Genomic DNA, 21,366 nt, shown 5'->3' on the forward strand with positions numbered 1-21,366 from the left:
CACTAAGAAGGAAAGCTATCTTTTGATGTTTGCATTATCTTTTGATGCAGCCGAACATGGCTTTACGGATGCGTGGACGCTCCATAGCTGTGAGCGGACACCATAAGACTTCACTCAACAACTCGAGAGGGATCTCCAAGACATTTCACCTCGTCACGCCACTGATATCCTTTTCCATATTGCTGACACGCTCCTCCAAGCTGCGCTTCTTGCGTTCGAGCTCCTTGATCTCCTCTTCCTCTCTTCGCATGTCCTCTTCAGTGAAATCCTCGAATGTTAGAGCCTCTTGTGCATCCAGATCGGCTTCTCCATCGTAATCTGACCCGTAATCTCGCGGTCTATTTAGCTTTGACAGTTGTGCTGCTTGTTCTGCGATTTGGGCTTCGTAGTATCGCAGCGAGGACTCCAACCTCTGATGGCGCTGCCGCAGCGCCGCAATCTTCTCTGCTGCTCCAGGTATTGGACTCATTATTGTCAGCATCATCATCTTGGACCAAGAAGCACATGAACACTCACTAGACGTTGCAGAGCTTCTCCGCACCTTCGAGCAATACCTCAACATCCACTTCTCCCTTGTCTTTCCCCCTCTCATACGCTTGGTATCCTAGGGCGCTACCAGCACCTGCGCCTCCTGCCTTGCGGATCCTATCCACCAGGTCTTTGCCCAACACGGCGGCAACAGCTGTGTTTCTCCTCGGAGCCCTCACGGAGTCGACATTCAGCCCCGGCCCCGCGCTCTGCGATTGAAACACTGTTGTTCGTCGCTTGTTGCTTGTTGGGTCCTGTGCCTTTGGTGGTGGGGGCGGAGGGACGGAGAAGAGAGCACGCTCGTGTGTCTCCGTGTCACGGATCAGTGTGGTAATGTCGTGGCCGCCGAGAAGAGCGTTGGTGAAGATCTTGGGTGGTGGGAAGGACAGTTCGGCAATTGACTGCGCGCATAGCGATATTTGTTCCAGGTGGGCGTCTATTAGCGACATGACGGACATGTGGAAAGTGTTGATGAAAATGGTGGAGGGGCTCGTAAACACGCGTCTAAAGAACGCGACTGCAAGAGAAACACGGTCTGCCCTCGTAGCTGAGTGCGATTAAGCAGTTGGTAAGATGGTGCTCAGGAGGAAAGTCCACGCAATGCGCAATCGTGATATGCAAGAATTCGTTTCGCGTATCTAGCATTGCATTGGAGTAGTGGGAAATGGCATGCTTCTGTGTTTTGGGAGACCCACAGTCGCTGGACGCGGGCCGTAATCCCCGCGACGACTCCAGATGCCACACTAGCAACGCCCAGATCTCAGTACATAACCTACAGCCATAATCATGCAATGTATGCCCATATCTCTACAGCATAAGGGTCACGCGGCTAATAGTAGCAAAGGATCGACGTATCCACGCGCCTAAGGAGAGGAATAGTCCTCAACGATCTCCTCCTTGTCAAGCGCATCATACGCAACAATCCGGCATGGCTGCGCAATCCGGACTTCGACGATAAAAGCAACACATCTCTGCATTTGGCTGCCAAACTTGGGTTTTGGGACATAGCTGTACACATACATCTCTTCTTACTTTTGGCACGGAGCGAACTGTCGAAACTAAGACTTCGTAATACAGGCTTTCCTCATCGATGCTGGCCACGAAGACGATGGCATATCCCGCAACTCGGACTGGGATACACCCCTCATGCTCGCCGCCGAAGCCAAGCAAGTTGAAGTTGGCAAGCTTCTGATCGCACATTTCCCGCGCTGCGTACCGTGGGCCAACAAGGCGGGCATGGACGCGCTGATGATCTCCTCTCGCAGTGGTGCACTCCCCTTACTTCCCTTGCTCCTTACCTCGAATCCGCCAGCCTCGCCAACGGCATACGATAACGACGGCAACACTGCATTGCACCATGCATCTGCGGCGGGCGAGCTCAAAGCGTTAAGGGTCCTGTTGCAGTACGGGGCCAACCCGCTCGCGCAGAATAACTACTCATGGACGCCTATTGCGTACTCGTCCACGGTGGCTGCGGAAGTGTACTTCAAGCAGCTCGTCACCGAAATGGAGATGAGACGCATGGAGGGCTTGATGCAGGAGAGAGAACGGGAGGCGGCGACAAGGCAGCAAAGAATTGGGGGTGTACGACTGGTAACTCAGGATGATGGAGGTGCGCCCTTGGGCTCCACGGTACAATTCCGACAGCGAGAGGATAGTCTGAGCAATCTTGCACGCCCTAGCGCCGAGTGGAGTCCTGTTGAGAGACGAGCCATGACGCCAACGGACAGCCAGAGCACACCCACGGCAAATTGGAACTATGGACGAGGAAGGGCTAGCAGCGGGGACTGATTATCCTTCACGGTCATGTACGCTACGAGACACGACAATTCGATAACATTCTACAACCCAAGCGGGCATCTTAAGATGCGAAGTGCTGATTGCGCCTTTCACTTCGTAGTCACGACTCGTGCATTTCTGGCTTCGTTTCGAACTTTACCAAGATTCCAACATCCTCTCGGATTCTTTTAATGTTCGCTTTCACACCTCTGATGCCCTTCTGGAATTTTTCCCATGTGTCCAATTGTCTTCTCGAAGGCAACTCTAATTATATCATACTACGACACGCCTTTGGATTCATCAACCTGACGTTGTCCTCTTCGTCGGGATACTCTTGGTTGCCTGGCGCATCATCCCCTCATGTTTCGGCAATGTGTCCTTCGACGTGTCGACACGTCCTCCTTTTTCAAATACAAAGTCGTGCGTAGATATACACTTCTCCACCCAATCATGCTCGCACGGAAGGACTGAGAACGGAGCATGTGCGGCATCCCTCACGAAAGTAGAACCGTTCAAGATGTATGATGCTGCAGTTAATCGACGTCCCGCCTTTATATCATGAAGATATCTGTGCAAATAAGTAGGTAAGACGCATACTATTAACGATACCAGGTTGCTCGCAACTGAAGGTGCCCTTGAAAATATAGCGAATAAGTCTGAGCTTATCATGATCATGGCGCGCAAGGTTGTTGATAAAATTTACTGAATAGACACATGATATTTCTTGAGCCCCCACTTGCCGACTCAATTTGCACAGCATGCTTCGAACGGTGCTAGAGATATCGATTACACCATGGGCGTCTCCCAAGTTCCTAATTTGGGGCTGGAGAGCAAACCGCAGAAAAACCAAAACGGAAAACTGTACGGGGCATGTGAGTTTTCCAATGACGATCCTTGGCCCGTCTTTTCTCAGAGCTTTCCGCCGCCTGTGGCAGGATCACAGTCTCACGAATACGGCACTGGGCAACCTGTACTCTGTGCTCTTTGTTAGGTTCCCCATTCTTGAGCGTATTCACGCTTGGAAGCGCAGGCCGACGGCACCAATGAAAGATGCCATGGTGCTTCAAAAAGCGGTGGAAGGAGCGTGACAAGTGGATAGTGAATGGTAAGAGAAATGAAATCGTGCATGACGGCCAAACTCATGACATTCGTATGCTCCTCTGCCCTGGTGGACGTGGACTGCCGGTGCCTTTGCTCCCGTTGGATATTCGTCTGAAAGCTTCCTTCTCGTACAGGCCTCGTTTAGGCCGCGAAGCCACGATGGCTTTGCCATTCTGTCACGAGTCGGTGAGCTCCTGAAGGCCTGCGCACGCATCTCCAACTGGCGAAACTACGCGGCCATTTGCTTCTTGCATGAACATTTGCTCAGCGTCCCGGCCGGATGCTCAATCTACGTGCCTTGTGCCAACGGCCAAGCGCGAGGCGCACGATCGCATCGTGTCCAAAGCGACACGTCCAGAAGGTGACCGGCGGGCTCGCATGACACGGACGGTAGAATAGATGCTAAAATCAATGCCCCCGGGGGGGGGGGGGGGGGTTTCGAAATTCTCCGATCCGGACGGCTCGTCTACGGCGGCATTATTTACCTGTCGAAGGGAGACTGTCGAGAGACAGCCCATGGACGCTGTGCGTCACCAGCTTTTCTCGTTGCGCGGGCCGGCAAAGTCCTTGAAGGTGATTAGTGCTCGAGAAAGTAGCAGTTTTTAAAGATGTCGCTGCTCTAACCTCCGCATGAGCCTGCGCTCGTATCGCACGAACCGTTCATTCGACAATGGTCGCTTGAAAATATCGAGGTACTGTGCGTTCATGCATGCATCCAGCGCACATGCAGACGAAATCGGCACATGTAAGCGATGGCGTGAAACAGTTTGTCTGCAGAACCCTTGCCCATGCATTCCTTTCAGTTTCGTCACAGAACGTATATGCACGATGGGTCAGTGAGAGGGTATTTCCGCGTGTAAGATGTTTGGTTAAACGTTCCCGCGTCATGAGTTCGATCAGGTGAGCTAAACCATTGTGTCTTTCAAGGACGAAATGTCGCCAGGCCATTGGTAACTGGGTGTGAAATAAGGGTAATAGAGCAGAAATACTATTGTACAAAGCTTGGTCCGATAAACCGATTTTCGGGGGTATCTTTGCGGTCTTGCGTATCCAACTCCTGCTTCCATGCTGCTACTGCTGCGTTCCTGATAATGGTTATTCGCACAAATCGACATCGACCAACGACTTTCAACATTAATCGACTGCGCTCAATCCGAAACATCGCGTCCGTTCTGTTGCACCATTACAGCACCCTGCCCTTCCCCTCAATCGAAGGTTCCTCGCGATCCGTTGTTATCCGCTCGAATGAGAGTCAAATCAGTCATATGTGCGGGGGAGCCAGCTCGTGCTGCAGGCTGGACAAAGTCGTCTGCGCCCCATCTGGACGGCTGCCAAATTAGGCAGCTCTACATAATTCGCGCAAAGCCTGGAGTTGGATGTGGACGCACACAAGAAAAGACATACATAGATACGCCCGTAATGAGTGCGTCGAACTCGGTCGGCACAATCCCCCCTATTCCAATTTGGCTTTTGCTGTAAGGCCACACTGGTGGACAAGATCTCGCAAGGATAGAAGAAATCCATCAGAATGAAACCAAAAAAAAAAAAACTTCCAGGCACATATGCCAGGACTGCCTGATCTGGGCAGAGTCAAAAACAAGACTTGGAGAGTTCGCCCACCATGTTTGTGCTTACATCACCCCATTTTCAAGTATTGCATCGAAGGGGATCGCAAGTTTTGTCGCCGCCGTTCCTCTGCATCCGATATGATGTTGGCGGCGAGCCGCAGACTGGGTGCTAAATGCGAGTAACGCTTCATTTCATCCACAACTTCCTTAATGATGTCGTTGATCTGGTGTGGTTGCGGTAAAAGGCCTGATAGCGACGGTGAAAGTGTTGCACCCATGACGAGCAGGGTCTGCGAGACGATCCTGGGGTATATGTTAGTCGCCTGGTCGGAAAATTCTTAATATGACTTACGAGAGAGCTCCTTGCCAGAGGTACGGAAGATGCCCTGCATGGTGTGCGGTGATGTTTTCCAGTTGACGAATGCACGCCTCTAGACATTTTCGACAGTTTTCTTGCACTGCGGGATCCAAAAAGGCAGTCTCCTTGATCAGGACGGCTAGAACATACGGCCGATAAATGATTGTGCGACAGGCGAAGTAGCGTAATCGAAGCACGCTCTGCACAGGACTTGCCAGGGGTGCCACGCCGTGATCAAACTGTAGAGCGGGAGGCAGACCGTTGTACCATTCAATCAGCTGGTTGTCCAATTCAGCAGCCACTGGATCTAGGGCTGCCGTGCTTGTGATCGGCGACGCTTTCGAATAGATCGCATTGCTGACTCGGTTGAGCAGACGGCGTAGTGAGATCTCAGCATTGAAATAACGCAGATCATCCACACCAGGAGCTGGATCTCCCATGTCTTCAAATGGTGTAGGTAGACCGACCACATCTTCGTACTGAACAATGCCAGAGTGCGGGAGCTCTAACTCGGCGAGCAAATCGCTAGACAAAAATTAGTTTTGGGAACTTCAAAAGTGAGCCAAACCTGCCTTTCAAATAGCAGAGTGTTCCAGAACACACGTTCGCTAAGCTGCTTGGCACCTGCCGGCATCGTACCGTTCAAGAGAAGCTGCAATTTCATGCTGGTGCTCGCCAGTACGTTCCATGCTTCCAGTGGCCGCACAGCGTAGAAGAGATATGCCGCGGCCAGAATTTGGCATTGAGCCGCCAGCACGTCCGACCTCACCAGAAGACTGGGCATGATAGACCACGCGGCCCAAAAGAAGGGGTAGCCTGGTAGTTCCGTGTTCTGCGGCAGCTGCGATATACTCCCTGCAGTGCTCGCGCAGCCTAGAGCGAGGACCAAGAGTGCCATACAGCTCTCCGCACCTTCGCGAAAACCTTGAGATCGTGCCTTGTGATAGTACCTGTTCCAACTAAAGGGGCTTACGCATGCATACCAGACGTTGACACGCTTGAAGTATGCCTCTGCATAGATGTGTGCGTTCGTGAAGTCAAGCGGTCTGGGCTGACCGTAAAACAGAGGCTCGCGATGAGTTTCAAGCTGAACCAGAATCTGGGGGTCCCATCTTTGCGACACCAGGTCTCGAATCTTGGGCCAGTGTAACAAGTTCAGAGCGGGGGTTGTATGATTTTTGGGCATGGAAGAATGAGCAGTGGGGTTGAACCACGGACCGAAACCGTCGTTGGTAGGAAGGCCACCTCCTGGGGCAACTGAGTTTCGCCTCGATTCCGGATCCTCGCCTGCGTTGATCATAGGCATGGGCGAATCGATCGTCGTTGCAAATCCAACAGGAGCACTTCTTCCATTCGTCGCCGAGGTGGAGGGCAAGGGAGTACCAATGCTAACGCCGGGCGTCGTGATGGCGGCTGTGTTAGCGGCAGCGGTGTTGGCGAAGCCCGTCTGGATCATTGCCTTGATCTCGTTGAGCTGCTCCAAGATGAGCTTGTCGCCGGCATCCAGCTTGATACCAGGCTCCCGATAGATGCATTCTGCTTTCAGCTCGGAGCACAATCTGCACTTTGGGCGTGCGCCGTCGCATCGTGATTTTCTCGACCGACATATTTCACACTGCAGCAGACGGCAGCTAGCGTTAGCGTATCGGACCACTTCACGCTACCGTTTCGCAGAGAGGCTGAGAATACTTTGAAAGCTATGAATACACACGTACCGCAATGGTCGCCCTTCGGCGCGGATAATCGACCACATCGTTGCTAAACTTCCGCTTCACTCCTCGAGAGTCGGAGTCTGCGTCTCCAGAACCGTCCAGCCGGGACGACTTTATGTCTGTTGACATTTCTCGGTCGGTGGAGGACTGCGACATTTTGCGCAGCCTCGAACTTGAATCCTCCGTCATGGGGGAAGCACCATACTCAAAGTGGGCCGGACCAGGGTCGACAGTGAGTGGCGGGTGCGGCTTCAGCGACGGCTGGCTTGGAAGAGTCGAGTTCAGGTCCTGGGAGAGGTCGACGATGGCGTATGGGGACGAGGGGAAGCTCGAGTGAACTGCGTCTGGGAAGGACAAGTCGCCATGTGGACTTATTGCTGGTGGTGAAGGAGGGACAGAGGTCCAGGTCGCCATGGCGCGGGGATGCGCGAATGCGCGAGCTGCAGGGAGATCTAATACCACCCTAAAAGCGCCTCGCTCTGCAAGACGACGCAATTACAATGAAGAGCAGATGAAACGTCGCGCGCGAGGGCTGCCGCAGGATTTTGAGCTCAGACGCCAACAGCGCAGGACTTATGCAAAGGCTGGCCGACGTCCAGTGCAAGCTCGAGGCGTGTGTGCGGCCGAATGTTTGTGTGTGTGTCTGTGTGTACGCAGGAATACGTGTGAGAGCGTTTGCAAGTGTGCGTTTGCTCGTGTGAGTGTACGTACGTGCGGATTTGCGCGTGAGTAAAGGACGTATGATGTATTTGTGTTTATCTGTATGCGGGTGTGTGTGTGTATATGTATGTACGTATGGTTGTGTGGACGGATGGGTCAATGGATGTGTGGATGGACGGAAGGACAGAGGGATGGGAAAAGAACTTCTCTTCCACTTTCGCTCCGAGTCGAACTGAGTGCCATCGATTCATACAGTCCATGGCTCGTCTCTGTCTTCGTCTCTTGCTCTAGTCTGCCCGTCGGTCTGTCATGCACCGTACACAAGAACAGCAGCCATCAACCCACCACCTCCACCGTGCGCGGCGCCGTGTCCGCCCTCAGCCAGTACTATTGTTGCGTTTGGCCTTGACAGCCTGCCCCGGCCAAGCTCGACAAATTCTCCACATCGTTAGGTACATTCAGTTCGGCTACGCTTGGGGCTAGCCCGTCGACACCGGCTGACGGACATTTTCCGTTTCCGCCCATTCATCACCGTTCTGACCTGCTAAAAATCCCCGCTCGAGATCGAGTGCTTTGCTTCTCAAGGCTTGTCAACCGTCCTCGCCCTCCGGTAGCCTGGCTTCTGCTCCTTGCCAACCACGAGGATTAATTCCCCGATGTCTCTCAAGTCGGCTATGTATCAAGCAAAGTACCCCAACTCTCCAATCACGCGCCGCTCTGAGCCCTGGTCCGCGACGTCTCTTTTTTGCTTGATTCCAAAGCAGGCCTGGAGCTGACGCCACCCCAGTCTGCAGGAAATCTGCCCCCCTCTTCCTTCCAGGACACCGAGCGAAGGGGCTTCTTTTGTCTCTGGAAGGAAACAAAAGGCACAAATAAAACCCTCCTGCGGCCGCTCGCGCTGTTGGACACGTTGACATTAGGCGAACCGCTGCGCCCGTGGGGTGTTCCAGCCATGGCTCCATTCGCGCCAAAGAGCCAAGCCCGCGGCTGATGTGGGACGAACGTCCACCATCCCCAAACATTACGGCCTCTGTCTGAGCCGACCCACTCTTTTGTAAAGCTATCCCGGACCAGTATTCGAGGCCGTGCTTCTTGCATGTTTTGTTGCGGGGGCTGCAAATCCGGGGCTCCAGTTTCTCACTGGTCTTCAGCAACATTCCCCCAAAGCATCATCACGCCATTGGTCGCATGAGCTGAGGTCACCCTGGACAGAACGGAGCCTCTCGAAACGTGCCAGGTGATGTTTCCCACGGTTCATCAGCGAGGTTTTGGTCTGCAATCGAGATGATGGCACCGTGTCGACCTCATCGCCTCCGTTTGGTTTCCCTGCAGCTGCGTCCCGTCCTGAGCCTCTCGCAAGCTCTTACTCTGTTCATCTGATCCTTGCTCGAGCGTACTCCACCACGAGCCTGCACGTGAACCTACGCCGGGCGATCCGTTATCAGCGTCTGCACATTTGAGCCAGGGATGATACGCTGTGAGGCAGTCGACAGCCTCTTTCTGATGAAGTCTCTGCCAGGGTTTTTGGAAATGATGACTCGCTGTGCACCCTCCATTTATTTCCTTAGCATGTTCCTGCATGGCAGACATACAAGTCCATGTCAACACACCTACGCACCTTCGGGTGATCACCGGAATGTCAAATAAAGGGTCTAGGCTGCACGCATTTTAAGCTTTTTAGGAAGCGCAAGCGAGCTTAGAATAGCTATTCTGCCGAAGTGATGATTCTACCGCTGCGGCCTTGAGTCAATGCGCTTGTCAGTGCGCACGGTAAGAGTTCGCTGAAAGCCTCTTTTCCGCTGTTAATAATGATTGACGACATTTACGCTGGGGCTGAACGGAGTCTGTACTCGCAGTGCGAGCTGCAAACGCGGAGACAAACCATGGTGGAGGCTTGCGAAAGCGAATACGAGATGCCCAAGTAGAAACCAGCTTGGAGCTTTGGCGACTCTTGAGATATGACCTTAGATTCGAATCATTGTGCTGCTGCTAAGACGCGTGATTCTGTCGACGGCAAAACAAACTTTTCGTCTTCTTGGTATCAAATACAGGTTAAAAACCGTTAATAAAAACCCACACTCAAACGTCATCACGCCTAGAACAACAGGCCTCCGAGCAATGCTCCACCAAGCAGACCACCCACGATAGGAAGTCCGTAACCACCACCGTAACCGGATCCGTACGGTCTGTACAAATTCCTGTCAGTAAAATGCTCCTCATTCTTCGAGTACAGCCAAAGTGAAAACTCACCTGTTGTACGGGTTGCTTGGTCTCACGAACCGGGCATTCGGATTGGCATAGACGCCAGACGCGTAAGGATTGTACCCTCTGGCGCCTGGCGGTATTGCAGGGCCATTGGGTGGCTCGATGTAAATATCGTGACCCTGCTGATCCTTTGCAAGGAATTGTGGCTGTCCGGTTTGTATTGCGCGGGACATTGCACGTCGAAAAGCCAAATGGGCCTCGTATGCTTGTTGTTCTTCTTGAGCCCGCAAGTAGCGTTCCCTTTCGCGCTCCTCATGAGTGCTTCCAGTGATCTTGTCCTTGAGCTTGCGACCGTACTTGTGCAAGCCACGTGGCTGTTCCGACTGCGCGGCTGAAGACGGGCCAGCTGCTGTCGACGACGAAGGAACGGTTGCTTCGCCAGTTCGATGTTTGTGCTTTTTCGTCGACGACCCAGCCTCGTCGTCACTGCTTTCCACGGCGATATCTTTGAGGCTGATGCTCCGATGCAGATGCGTTACTATTTCCCGCTCCTCGGGTGACAATGACGCCAGGTACTGCTCGTCATCGTAAGGATGATGCCATATTGATCGCGGCGGATTCGCTCTGGTATCGACGAAGAATTGATGATTCGACTGGTGATCGAACTGGCGAATCCAACCGTCAGGAAGTGGCCTGTTTTCATCCTCCATGCTCCGTCTCTGCGCTGGCGTAATTCCATTTCGGGCTTCTGGAACTGTTCGCAACCCGGTTGTTCCGATCTTCGTTCTGCCCGTCGACTGCTCATACGACGGTGGCGGCTCGTTTGGCACCTGCTCATTTGGTGCTGCCATGACGATGTTTGTGCGTCCGAGGAAATTTATCTTCGTTCTTGGAGTTTCAAGTAAACAATGCGGTGCAAACTAGTTCTGGCGTTGGGAGCGTTATGGCTTATATGCTGCGCTGTTTTCGCCCCCCTCACCCCTCTTCTTCCTCATGGCGAAAGTCTAAGCCAGATGTAATGACGTATCCCATGATTCCGAAGCAAAGACGCTCAGCCACTGGCCAGATTCCAAATCGCTAAGTGATGCGAGTTTGCTGCGTCTGTAATTGGGCGGTTCGGTGCTGACACATCTGCCCATGCACTGCATCAGCCACCGAGCTAGCACGCACACGTTTGCGGTCCAAAAGTCTGGGCGTTTGAACGAAGCAAAATATTGCAGCATTCTGATTGGATAACGGATGCAGCATTGCAGAACTTCGGGAGGCCGCACGAGCAAACTATCAACCTCAGATATTCTTGATTTGATATCATCTTCTCTTCGATGGAAAGAATCTCTACTGGCGTAGAGAGCAGGTAATTTTCCATGTTTTTCACAGCATGTGAATTGCCGTCAAGGCACAAGGCGAAGTCGGCTCTCGGTTCGCGTGCACCCAATCATGACGATAAGACGGACAGGAACCGCAGCACGAACAGATGCTTCGTCACCTGCGAGAGAAGCTTCTGCTTCTTGGCGTGGGACCTTGCTAATGTGCGTTCGTTCGAACGCATTCTTGGTGTCGAGATCGAAGCGATACAAGGAGCTTGCTTGCCGATATCGGGCTAAGCGGATTGGACTTGAAAACTGTGTGTAGAAACCAACGGAACGACAGACAGCCAGACCACTGGGATTCTAGTTCGAGATATTCAGGTGTCGCCCCGAAAAGCCCAAGCCATGGGGGAAGCAGCAGAGCAGTTGCCCGACAATGACGACATACTCTCCATGGTTCAAGAGCGGTGGTCCCGCCAGTCCAACGCCTCGGCCATCTACCGCTTCCTGCTCGCGCCCGTAACCATCGTCTCCGCCTCGAATGGCGTGGTCGTCGGCCGTCTGACCCTGACCAAGGATCACATCAATTCAAAAGGTGGGCTGCACGGCTCCGTGTCCGCCACGATCGTCGACGCCTTCGGCGGCCTGGCCATCTCCAGCACGGACGGGCGGGAAAAGACCGGGCCGAGCGTGGACATCAACGTCAGCTATCTGGGCATGGCGGGCGAGGGCGACGTCATTGAGATCGAGGGCAGGGCGGAGAAGGTGGGCGGCAGCTTGGGGTTCACGGAGGTGAGGATCAGCAAGGTTATCGAAGGCGGTGCGAAGCAGCTTATCGTGCTCGGGAGGCACACAAAGTACGTACGAGGGACCGGTCCGCCAAGATGAAAAGTTTCTTGTTGAGCACCGTTTGTTTTCGGCTCGGTACCAAACGCAGTGTGCGGTTCGACTTTTTCGGCAGAATCGTCCGGGCTCGACTAGTTGATTTCGAAAGATGGGTGGTTAGAAGGCAGTGGCGACACAAAATGTGTAAGCGGGCGGCGCGGTCTCCGAATCTGCTGACTATGCGAAATAGAGAGCACACGTCAATGACGAAGGTCAACAGAACAAGATAGTATCAAAGACTGATTGTTGGTATCACACATACATGTCTCTATAGCTCTTTCAACCTTGAGATGCCATCATACTCTTTCACGAGTACATATCTCCAGAAACAGGAAAAGAAAACTCAAAAAGAGCGCCGTCCAAAATATTCACGGATGGACTACAGCTCGTCCCGTGTCGGCGCATCAGCAGGGTCTGGTCGTCCAAACTCCTTCTGCAGATCTACACCCTTCTTCGCCCGCCACTTCTCCCATACGGCCCAGAATTCCTTCTCCATTCCGCTCTCCATTTGGTCTGGCAACACTACGACGTACTCGATGTGCAACTTGCCAAACTCGAGTTCATGACCCGGTCCGTTCGAGTGACGATGCCAGACGGGCATGCCCTCGCCTTCAATGACCTCGACCATGCCTGGTTGTACAACCTGTCCGCGGGGCCTGTGGAGTTTGACGACATGGCCATCAAGATGTGTTATGTTGCGGGTCCAGTCACCCATCCACGCTTCCCGCAGAGATAGGACCTCTCGCCAGAACAGATCACGCCCTCTCCGTCGGAAGAAAGTGCCATCAGTTCTCGCCAACGGATCGTCAGAGTGCTCTTCAAGATGCGGCTCTGCCTCTTGCACTTCAATGATAAGGTCACCGGCCTCCCAGTCTGGATGTTCGTCAGCCTCCTGTTCGAACCGCACCTCCGTGCCGCGGGGTATTCCCCGCTCAACGTGCAGCGTGTATTTCTCCGTCTCCCTGACCACACGCTGGCCATGACACACAGGACACGGATGCCGAATCGTCTTGCCCTTTCCACCGCATGCGCCGCACTGCATCTGTACCTGCTGGAAGATACCCGGCGCAATGTTGTGTCTTTGAATCGTCATGCCCCTCCCTCCGCACGCGGAGCACGTATCTACCGTGCCATCCTTGCTGCCGCTGCCTTCACACGCCGAGCAGACGACCTGCTTCTCGATCTCAAAGTCCCTGTCTGCGCCGTTGTAGAAGTCACGCAGGGGCAACGCCATTGCGCCCCTTTTTTCCGGGCCCTGCCTCTTTCCCTGATGATGCCCGTGTCCAAAATGGCCGCTGCCACCAAAAAAGCGCGAGAAGAGATCAAACGGGTCATGAGCTTGCGCGCGGCCTCCCTGCTTGTGCTGTTTTAGGCCCTCGTGGCCATACTGATCATATATGCGCCGGGTTTCCTCGTTCGAAAGAGCATCGTACGCTTCGGCGATAAGGACGAATCTGTCTGCGGCGGACTGGTCTCCACTGTTTTGAACGGGTCAGCGCACAAGAAACTGAAAGGCCCGAAGTCAGAGATCTTGGGCAAAAAAAAAATCGTACGGGTTCTTGTCTGGATGGTACTGCTTGCTCAATCGGCGGTATGCCTTCTTGATATCCCGATCTGATGCATCACGGTCCAGGCCGAGCAGCTGCAGCGCAACGTGTTGTTAGCACATCTGTTTTCGACAACAAGCGCGCATTGCAGGGACGCTTTGCGGCTGCCACGACGGAGGATCTCGTACTTTATAATAATCTTCGGCGCACCAGGCGAGGAGAGGCAACATGCTCATAAGGAGCAGCGCCGTCCAGCTGGGCAGCAGCATCGTGATCTCTTTATATAGCCGTCGTTCGCTGGCCTTCTAAGACTCCACTGCCTACACGATAGAGGAAGAATAAAGAGCAAAAGGAAAAACACCACCGTCCGTGTCTCACAAACCAGGATAGTTGCGCATTTGCAAACACAGGGGAATATTAAGAAAGGAATGGAGGTTCCCGGGAGCGGAGAGAATGGGAGAGAAAAGGTGTGGGGGAAGAAGAGACTCGAGACAGCAGTCAACTTTCTTGCCAGATATGCGCATTCGACGGGCTTGGCAGGGTCGCGACAGCTCACTAGCGCGAGGCTCAAGTCCAGCCTTGCCTGCCCGTGCGTCCTCAGCATCCCGCCTCCAGTCAAAGAGGAGATTAGATCTGTCGCATTTCTATACTCATGGTCTGCAAGTCTTCTGAAGAAAATCATAATAAAAATCAAATACGGAAACACGGGACGAAAACTGTGATTGCTCGGAGGGGTGTGGCACTTGGTATTTCTGTTCTCTGAAGCACGGTTTCTAGGCTGACAAGCCCCCAGTGCGGTGCTATCCGTTCTCAGCGAGCCTGACTTCATGGCCGCCGCTCAAACATACGCTCAACCCTTTGTGCCTCACTGATAGTAGCCATAACAACAAGACCTGCTCATGTGTATGTGGTCCAACCTGCTCTCTGAATCATCGACCCTCAGGCCTCTTGGCCACTCATGCTTGGGACGGATGGCAGTTGATGGTGATGCTGAAGAACGTCGTCGCACAGCGAGATTCAACAACACACATATAACAATAAAAAACATACATTTCCCTTCTTTTTCTCTTTCTCTCCATTGCCCAAAAAACACGATGCAAAGCGAGGGTATACACGTCGTAGATAACATTTCAAGCGAGTGTGATCGTTTCAAAATTTCCCAATGCTCTCCGACCCATCCCATTCGTAATTGCCGTCATTGATATACCGGAAATAACACAAAATGTAAAGGCTACGCTGGGAGCTATGATTTTTTGTGCATGCGCCACTGAAAATGCTGGAGTAGACAAACAGCTGTCGCCGCTAAGATTGTGCGACAAAAGAAACGAAACTTTGCAAGCTATATTTGCAGTAAGAAACCAATGGTATCGAAGACCCCTCATACCGGTCGATACACATCACTGCTGAGGAAGTAGCCAGAATTGTTAGCCGGATTTTTGCGAGCCGTTCCTGGCGTGGTAGGGGCTCTGGAGACAGAACTGTCCCGTGTGCGGTTTGTGGCCATAGTCTGCGTCCATGACGGCTTCATGAGCCCGAGAATTTCGGGACGATCTAGGTCAAAGGGATCAGAGACGCGGGATTGTCGGTCCAGTAGGTATGAAGGGTATTGAGACGTGACTGGTCGGGTTGGACCAGGCGAGGAGCTCAGATTGCGCCCATTCAACATTGAGAAGCCTGAAATGCGATTTCCATCACCAAACGGTGAGTCTTGTGATGATACTGATGATCGAACGGAACTACTAGCACCCCTGAAAGACTGCACGGTAGACAATTGCCATTCTCTCCCAAAATCAGAGACTGGTCCCTTCTGATCGTCAGACTCCTTTTTCTCGTTCACAGGAGATGTGGCGGACACAAATCCAGAGTCAACACTTGACTTGCTTGGCTCGCGTTTTAGGGGGCGCCCAACCGAGATGGTGTGGTTTCTCGAATGTCGGCGGGACTCCGGTCGCAGAACACTATCAGCAGTTGTGTAGACAGACGTCGGTGACACAGGTCGGCCTTTAGGAACCGGATCATTAAAAGGATTCTGAATTTGCGATTGCGAGAACGAACGCTTATGTCGAGCTTGTTGAGGCGGTTTTATAGTTGGAACGTCTCCGGAACCGACAGCGAGGATGCCTGGCGAACGTGAAGAGCTATTCTCGGACGATGGCAGTGGAGGGGATTCGCCCGAGGCCACTGGCATTAATATTGGAGGGAGTCTGGTAATTGTCTTCTGAGTGTTCGATCGAGACAAAGCGTCAGGATTCTTAACTGTGAGAGGTTGGTTCGGATCAGGATCCCGGAAAGGATTGTTCGTCTCATCTGTTGCACTCCACGACTGGATGAAGGAAGATACAGAAGCCGCGGAGCGTCGGTGTTGCGGTATCGGACTTGGTAATCGAGGAGGAACATTCCCAACCCTATCGCCGACAAAGCTGGTGTCGGAATCCTTGCGTAGATGGCCTCGACTTCGGCTTCTGCGAGTCTTGAAAAACTCCATCGCCCTCGTCTTAAGCGCCATAACAGGCACACTCGACGAGCGGCTGCGAACTGGCTTGCTGTACACACTTGATGATGCGTCCCGCATCCCACGCTCGAGATTTGGCGTAGGCATACGAGCCACGCTAGACTCCGTCTCTTCCCTTGCTGATCCTTTCGTCTTCGCGAACACAGCCTCAAACGTTTCAGAGAGCACAGCTCTCACATTGGAGAAATTTGAACCTGTAGGCCGACGCTTAAAGACGGTGCCAAGTTTCTCTGACATCGCCACCTTAGCATTGGAAAAGCTTTCTCCAGAAGGGCGCTTCTCAAAGAAGGTGCCGAATTTTGCCGCAAATGCAGCTTTTGCGGACGAGATGCTGCCACCGGAAGACAGAAGTGGGGTACCACTGTTTCTCTTGTGACCATTTCTTCTTCGCTTAAGACACATGAAGATGAAAGAAGCAAATGCTACAAAAGCAATCGCGCCAAACACACATCCCACGACTGCGCCGGCGGACATCTTCTGCCCACCTGAGGGGTTTGCGTCAGAGTGTCCTGCACCATCGGTATGGCCATCCTCCCCGGAATGAGCTCCGGGCGTAATTACAACGGCCGACGTGATGGAGGCTACCTGTCCATTTGTTGCCGTGCTGAGGAAAGTTGTTGTTGAAGTCGTAGGTTCGTGAGATATGATTGACTCGAAGGCTGGCACTGCAGTGCTGCCATCTGCACCGGAAGTCACCAAGAAAGGAGAGGGCGACAAGTCCGGCTGAGCTACAGCCGTTGTGCCAGCTAGCTGTGGCTCAGCTGTAGCTTGTGCTGCTGAAGAGTTTGCAGTCGTCGCGGCTGGATTTGCGGGCACTGCGCTGTTTGTAGGTCCAGCTTTCGGGGAAGTGAGAGGAGTGGGTTCCGGATCAGGCAGTCTCTGGCCCCCACCAGCAGGAGCGGTCGGAACGGGATTTTGTGTGTCGGGTGTCCCGTTGGAGATCTGTGCGGGTTGCGTATTCTGCGCCTGCGATTGATTCTGAGTCGAGTTTTTAGGAGGTGCTGCAGCTGCTGTGTCTGTGCTGGACGTCGTCGTCGCGACTGTAGTGGTTGGTTGCTGTTGCGCAGGAGGAGAGTTCTGATTCGCACTTTGCGCAGTGGTCGACGTTGTAGAGGCCACTTGGTTCGTAGTTTCTTGTGGCTGTCTATTTGGGGAGCCGCCGTTCTGCTGAGTAGCAGTGGTTGTCGGAGTGGTTGTTTGTGCGGCATTTGTCTGCCTCCCGTTGTCGGTGGCTGTCGTCGACGTGGATGTGGAAGTTGACGAGGTAGAAGTCGACGTTGAAGTAGAAGTAGAAGTCGACGTCGATGTCGACGGCGTAGACGTAGAGGTGGTCGGGTTGGATGGCGCAGCGGTGGTAGTGACCTGCCTCTTCACCCTCGTGCACATCCGCCCCTGGAACGTGGTGATATTTGGGTCCGACATCTACGACGACATGGAGAGTTGCATCTGGTGAGCGAATGGCCTTGATTCAGACATGTGGGCGCATTTGAGCTAGTGCAATGGTGGGTACGAAATCAATGAGAGGAAAAGAGTAGAGAATAGCAAGGCAGAAGAAGAGGATCAACCTGAAGAGACGCACGTATCAAACGATTGGTGACACAGCACGCAAAACGCACGGTGAATACATGAAGAAAAGAAGGTACGGATCGTGAAGACGCATCGAAGAGACAGGAGCAGAAAGGAAAGGACAGGTCTGGGTCTGGTTGCGCTCCGACTTAGACTGTGTGAGAGCACACGGCTGAAACGCAAGGGGGCAAACAACCCAGCGAGTGGTCGTCGATGCACCCTGGCGAGCCGTGGCAAGACACAGCCGAGAGCCAGTAACATTGCCGCGCATAAATTAGTTCCATGAATCAACGCTTCGAGGGCGGCGTCGAGCTGCTGCTGGCGCCGGACTGCATGTATGTCATGGCGGTCGTCTGGCGTGCATTGTGCGATGGGAGAGAAGAAAAAGAAGAGTCCGCAGCGCCTTCCTCAGCTGAAGCACAGCAGGTGCCCGCGGGAGGGGCAGGGGGGAAGGGGGTTGAGGGGGAAGGCGCAATTGGTGTTGAGGACAGGCTGCGGTTTCCCGTAGAGCGGGCGCGCGACTAGGCTCGTTCTTGCCTAGTCCAACCCCGTTCGTCACGTTCCTGCAGGGCTCGCGGGCCGAGTTGTTCGGCGGAAGCTCTAACGAGGGCGGGTTCGACTAAGCAGAACGGTGTGCAGGTTGGTCGCAGCAAAAAAGAGTGCCCGCGGACGAAACGTTCGATCCACTCAACGGCAGTGCTTGCCAGTCCCTTCACCTCCCTCGTGCACCAGAAAGAAATCCCCCTCTGCGCAGCAGCAGTCTGTCCCGTCTTTCTCGTTTGACTTGTCCCACGAGATTTCGTCTGCTTGTGCTACCTTGCTGCACGACCTCGGCCGCCCTAATTCTGGACTGTGCTCTCGCGAGCGTTCGGGTGGTTTCACACCTATGTCCAAGAGCATCACCTGAACGCATCGCCCGCCCCGACTCTTTTTGTTGCGACGCTTATTTTTCTCCATTCTGGTAGACTGGAACTGTCCGAGAGTCTGCGCCCGCGGGGCCTCGCCTGTTCGCGCACCGCCTGCTTCCATAATCGAGCGGCGCGAACACAGCGTGGCCGTCGGTTCCCAACTGCGAGCTTGCTGGTGCAGAAATGACGGCTCGCAGTCGGCCCCACGAGACATGACCGCCGCTGCTTAGCTTCTCACGTCCACCATCCACGGGTAGATCTGTCACACTCACGTTTCCAACTAATAAGTATGTTTTCCTTTCTAGGAGGTAGCAGTAAGTCCGCTGTTCACTCTCTTCGGCTGATTTGCTTTGCTTTGCTTGCACCGTGCCCTCTCCATTGCCACATGCACTGCCCGCCCTAGGCGGCCCTCGCATGCCACGCTCGCTCTACCTTTCGTATAGATGCGGCTATCAGACCGTCTGTCTCCCTACCGCACGAGCGAGAAGTGGCAGACAGGCGCGCGTATGGCGTCGTGCCCCAGCACGTGTAGCTTGCCGAAAGACGGGCACGCCTATGGTCTGCTCGTTTGAACCGTTCCGGTCTCTCTTCAAGCCACAGACACCAACTGCGCCCGGGTCGTGCAACACCAATTTCTCGAGGTGCACCTGACGCAATCATTCTACCACCGACGATAAAAGTGGTCCACAGTCAACAGTCTTTCACTAGAGGGTGATGCTGAGCTTACGCTGCCAGGTTCACTGCTTGCCGCTCGCCATGATCCAACAAAGGAGCGCCCAGCGCCCCCGTATCCGACGCCCGTCTCCTTCCCCAGGCTCGAATCTTTTCGAGAAGCACCGCACGCATGGACGGAGGGGTCGGCACCAGATCTCTTCAAGCACTATAGTCGAATCAGGAAGCTAAGCGACGTCTCAACCCAGCATCTGGCAGCCCTGAATGTATCCCTACGGGACATCAGCCATGATTTTGACGACTTTTTTTCAACGAATGAGCTTGCCCACGCATTTGTCCCGCCCGCTTCGTGGTTGGAACCTTCCGCGGCGCCTTCCTCGGCCCTTCCTGCTCTGCCAGGCCAATCACGTGTGCTGAGCAATGGTCGCCCTTTCCCCTCGCAGCAGGATTTCTCGATCAGAAGCAAGGAGCTTAGACACACCAATGAGGATGCCTACCGTGCGCTTACTCGGACGCCGCACAATGGCCAACCCCCCGCACGCCTAGCGCATTTTCGCCGTTTCTGGGAAGCTTTAGACAACATGAACTATTACTGGGACACGTCATGCGACGAATACATTCCAGAAGGGTCTGTATCGCAGTCTGACAATGGAAGGGCGCGCAAAGAAGAGTCCTCCGAAGACGCAGATGAGGCTGTCGTCGACACAGACGAGCCTCGAAAGAGGGTTAGACCCAATCCTCAACCGGACACCAGCGGTGCAGGATTCGAGCTACCGGTAGGGCCAGCGCCGCCCTCGGGAGAGTTGCTGCTTGATATCCGCCCACCCAAGGTACCCGGGAGCGCTGAGAAGCCACCAGGCACGTACCGGGGGAACCGGATTGGAAATGGTGCGGGCATGCCAGAATCATATCGCACTGACGCAGCCCGAGCCTTTGTCGAGCCCATTGCATGGTCCTTTGGCTTCACAATGGCGGCACATCGTAAGCCGCCCGTGCTGGAGATCAAATCGTTGCTTGTGCCAATCAAGCTTTCTGGAACTGTTTGGCGGCCACCCAACGAGCGGGAGAAGGCACGAGCTGGGTGTCTCCAAGGGCCAGTCCTCGGCATTAGCTGTAGGAGTGAGACTGAGTTTGCCGAAGGTAAGGCTGATCCAGTGCTCGACGTACTGAGAGAGCTCGGTGCAATGCTCTGTTTGGCTCAGGAGCGCGCGCGTGAGGGGCGAACAGAGCGTAAACCTGGAGAGAACAGATGGTGGACAAGCGTGCCCCGGTGGGGAGGCGGCCCAGGTGGAGAAATGGGCGAAGCCATCACTTCAAGTGATGATGATATCGAACCTGGTGGCGAAGAAAAGACTGCACCAAACTCCGAAACAAAGGCAAGAGCAAATACGCGTGGAACGAGCTCGAAGAGAAAGCAGGCCATTATCAACGCCTGGAAGACACTACGTGTTGGGTCAGGCTACTGGGATCCAAGAGTTGATTATGCTGCGGTCGGGAAGCCTCCTGGATCGAAATGGGATGAAGTACGTTGATGCCATGTGTCTCCCCGCTTATCTGTGCAAACAACTTATGCCGACTAACAAAATCTCTAGATATATCTCGTTTCGTCCCTCAACCACCACATTAGCATTTTAAGACTTCGCGTGCATGACGACTACATTCACTACCTTCTCACAGGCGACTGCCCGAAGCAGGTTACAGATCCCGAGTGGTCAACGCCAGTCTTGTCTCGCAGCAGGTGGTTTGATCTTTTCACGCCAGAGGACAGACTCGAGGCTTTCAGGCTTTTGTGGGGTATTATGGGGTACTTGGCTCGCGTCGATTAGACACTCGAGCTGATATTTTGAGACTTAATTATCATTATCTGATTAGATCCCGATAAACGAGAATCATATAATGACTATCTGATGGGAGTTCATGCTTCATGACGTTCTTCTTGGCACTTTAACAGCCAAGCCAAACCAAAGCACGTGTCTCATTTCCGCTTTTGAGTTTCAAATCCATGGAAAGGACCTTGTGGCTCAGACATCATCTTGCAAGTTTCAGCCTCGCATTTGG

At 53.6% G+C, this 21,366-nt stretch overlaps 8 protein-coding genes across 10 annotated transcripts; 3 read left to right on the forward strand and 5 right to left on the reverse strand.

Annotated features, from left to right (window-relative positions):
• PV09_03437 (uncharacterized protein) lies at positions 1 to 1,203 on the reverse strand. Its single transcript, XM_016356636.1, has 2 exons — positions 517 to 1,203; positions 1 to 464 (listed from the first exon to the last, which is right to left on the reverse strand). The coding sequence occupies exons 1-2, from the start codon at positions 984 to 986 to the stop codon at positions 146 to 148; spliced, it is 789 nt and encodes a 262-aa protein (XP_016215429.1). The 5' UTR covers positions 987 to 1,203; the 3' UTR covers positions 1 to 145.
• A 6-nt stretch (positions 1,204 to 1,209) lies between these two features.
• PV09_03438 lies at positions 1,210 to 3,017 on the forward strand. Of its 3 annotated transcripts, XM_016356637.1 has the most exons (3): positions 1,210 to 1,321; positions 1,373 to 1,538; positions 1,606 to 3,017. In XM_016356637.1, coding segments are annotated over exons 1-3 (882 nt in total). In that variant the 5' UTR covers positions 1,210 to 1,319; the 3' UTR covers positions 2,320 to 3,017. The 3 variants fall into 3 exon arrangements, with proteins under 3 accessions (XP_016215430.1, XP_016215432.1, XP_016215431.1); XM_016356639.1 differs by having other exon boundaries at positions 1,210 to 1,538; XM_016356638.1 differs by having other exon boundaries at positions 1,373 to 3,017.
• A 1,922-nt stretch (positions 3,018 to 4,939) lies between these two features.
• Positions 4,940 to 8,158, reverse strand: PV09_03439 (uncharacterized protein). The gene is made up of 4 exons (XM_016356640.1): positions 7,050 to 8,158; positions 5,907 to 6,949; positions 5,329 to 5,859; positions 4,940 to 5,279 (listed from the first exon to the last, which is right to left on the reverse strand). The coding sequence occupies exons 1-4, from the start codon at positions 7,458 to 7,460 to the stop codon at positions 5,045 to 5,047; spliced, it is 2,220 nt and encodes a 739-aa protein (XP_016215433.1). The 5' UTR covers positions 7,461 to 8,158; the 3' UTR covers positions 4,940 to 5,044.
• Positions 8,159 to 9,354: 1,196 nt separating this feature from the next.
• On the reverse strand, positions 9,355 to 11,015 carry PV09_03440 (uncharacterized protein). Its single transcript, XM_016356641.1, has 2 exons — positions 9,957 to 11,015; positions 9,355 to 9,892 (listed from the first exon to the last, which is right to left on the reverse strand). Exons 1-2 carry the CDS (start codon positions 10,760 to 10,762, stop codon positions 9,802 to 9,804), a joined length of 897 nt encoding a protein of 298 aa, XP_016215434.1. The 5' UTR covers positions 10,763 to 11,015; the 3' UTR covers positions 9,355 to 9,801.
• A 211-nt stretch (positions 11,016 to 11,226) lies between these two features.
• Positions 11,227 to 12,451, forward strand: PV09_03441 (uncharacterized protein). The gene is made up of 2 exons (XM_016356642.1): positions 11,227 to 12,247; positions 12,294 to 12,451. Exon 1 carries the CDS (start codon positions 11,624 to 11,626, stop codon positions 12,104 to 12,106), a length of 483 nt encoding a protein of 160 aa, XP_016215435.1. The 5' UTR covers positions 11,227 to 11,623; the 3' UTR covers positions 12,107 to 12,247; positions 12,294 to 12,451.
• On the reverse strand, positions 12,323 to 14,117 carry PV09_03442 (uncharacterized protein). The gene is made up of 3 exons (XM_016356643.1): positions 13,839 to 14,117; positions 13,657 to 13,745; positions 12,323 to 13,581 (listed from the first exon to the last, which is right to left on the reverse strand). Exons 1-3 carry the CDS (start codon positions 13,917 to 13,919, stop codon positions 12,483 to 12,485), a joined length of 1,269 nt encoding a protein of 422 aa, XP_016215436.1. The 5' UTR covers positions 13,920 to 14,117; the 3' UTR covers positions 12,323 to 12,482.
• Positions 14,118 to 14,374: 257 nt separating this feature from the next.
• PV09_03443 (uncharacterized protein) lies at positions 14,375 to 17,932 on the reverse strand. The gene has a single exon (XM_016356644.1). It carries the CDS (start codon positions 17,582 to 17,584, stop codon positions 15,029 to 15,031), a length of 2,556 nt encoding a protein of 851 aa, XP_016215437.1. The 5' UTR covers positions 17,585 to 17,932; the 3' UTR covers positions 14,375 to 15,028.
• Positions 17,933 to 18,435: 503 nt separating this feature from the next.
• On the forward strand, positions 18,436 to 21,270 carry PV09_03444 (uncharacterized protein). Its single transcript, XM_016356645.1, has 3 exons — positions 18,436 to 18,950; positions 19,372 to 20,831; positions 20,901 to 21,270. Exons 1-3 carry the CDS (start codon positions 18,926 to 18,928, stop codon positions 21,132 to 21,134), a joined length of 1,719 nt encoding a protein of 572 aa, XP_016215438.1. The 5' UTR covers positions 18,436 to 18,925; the 3' UTR covers positions 21,135 to 21,270.
• The last annotated feature ends 96 nt before the right edge of the window (positions 21,271 to 21,366 follow it).

The sequence above is a fragment of the Verruconis gallopava genome (assembly GCF_000836295.1).
Source record: "Verruconis gallopava strain CBS 43764 unplaced genomic scaffold supercont1.9, whole genome shotgun sequence".
Lineage (NCBI taxonomy): Eukaryota > Fungi > Ascomycota > Dothideomycetes > Venturiales > Sympoventuriaceae > Verruconis > Verruconis gallopava.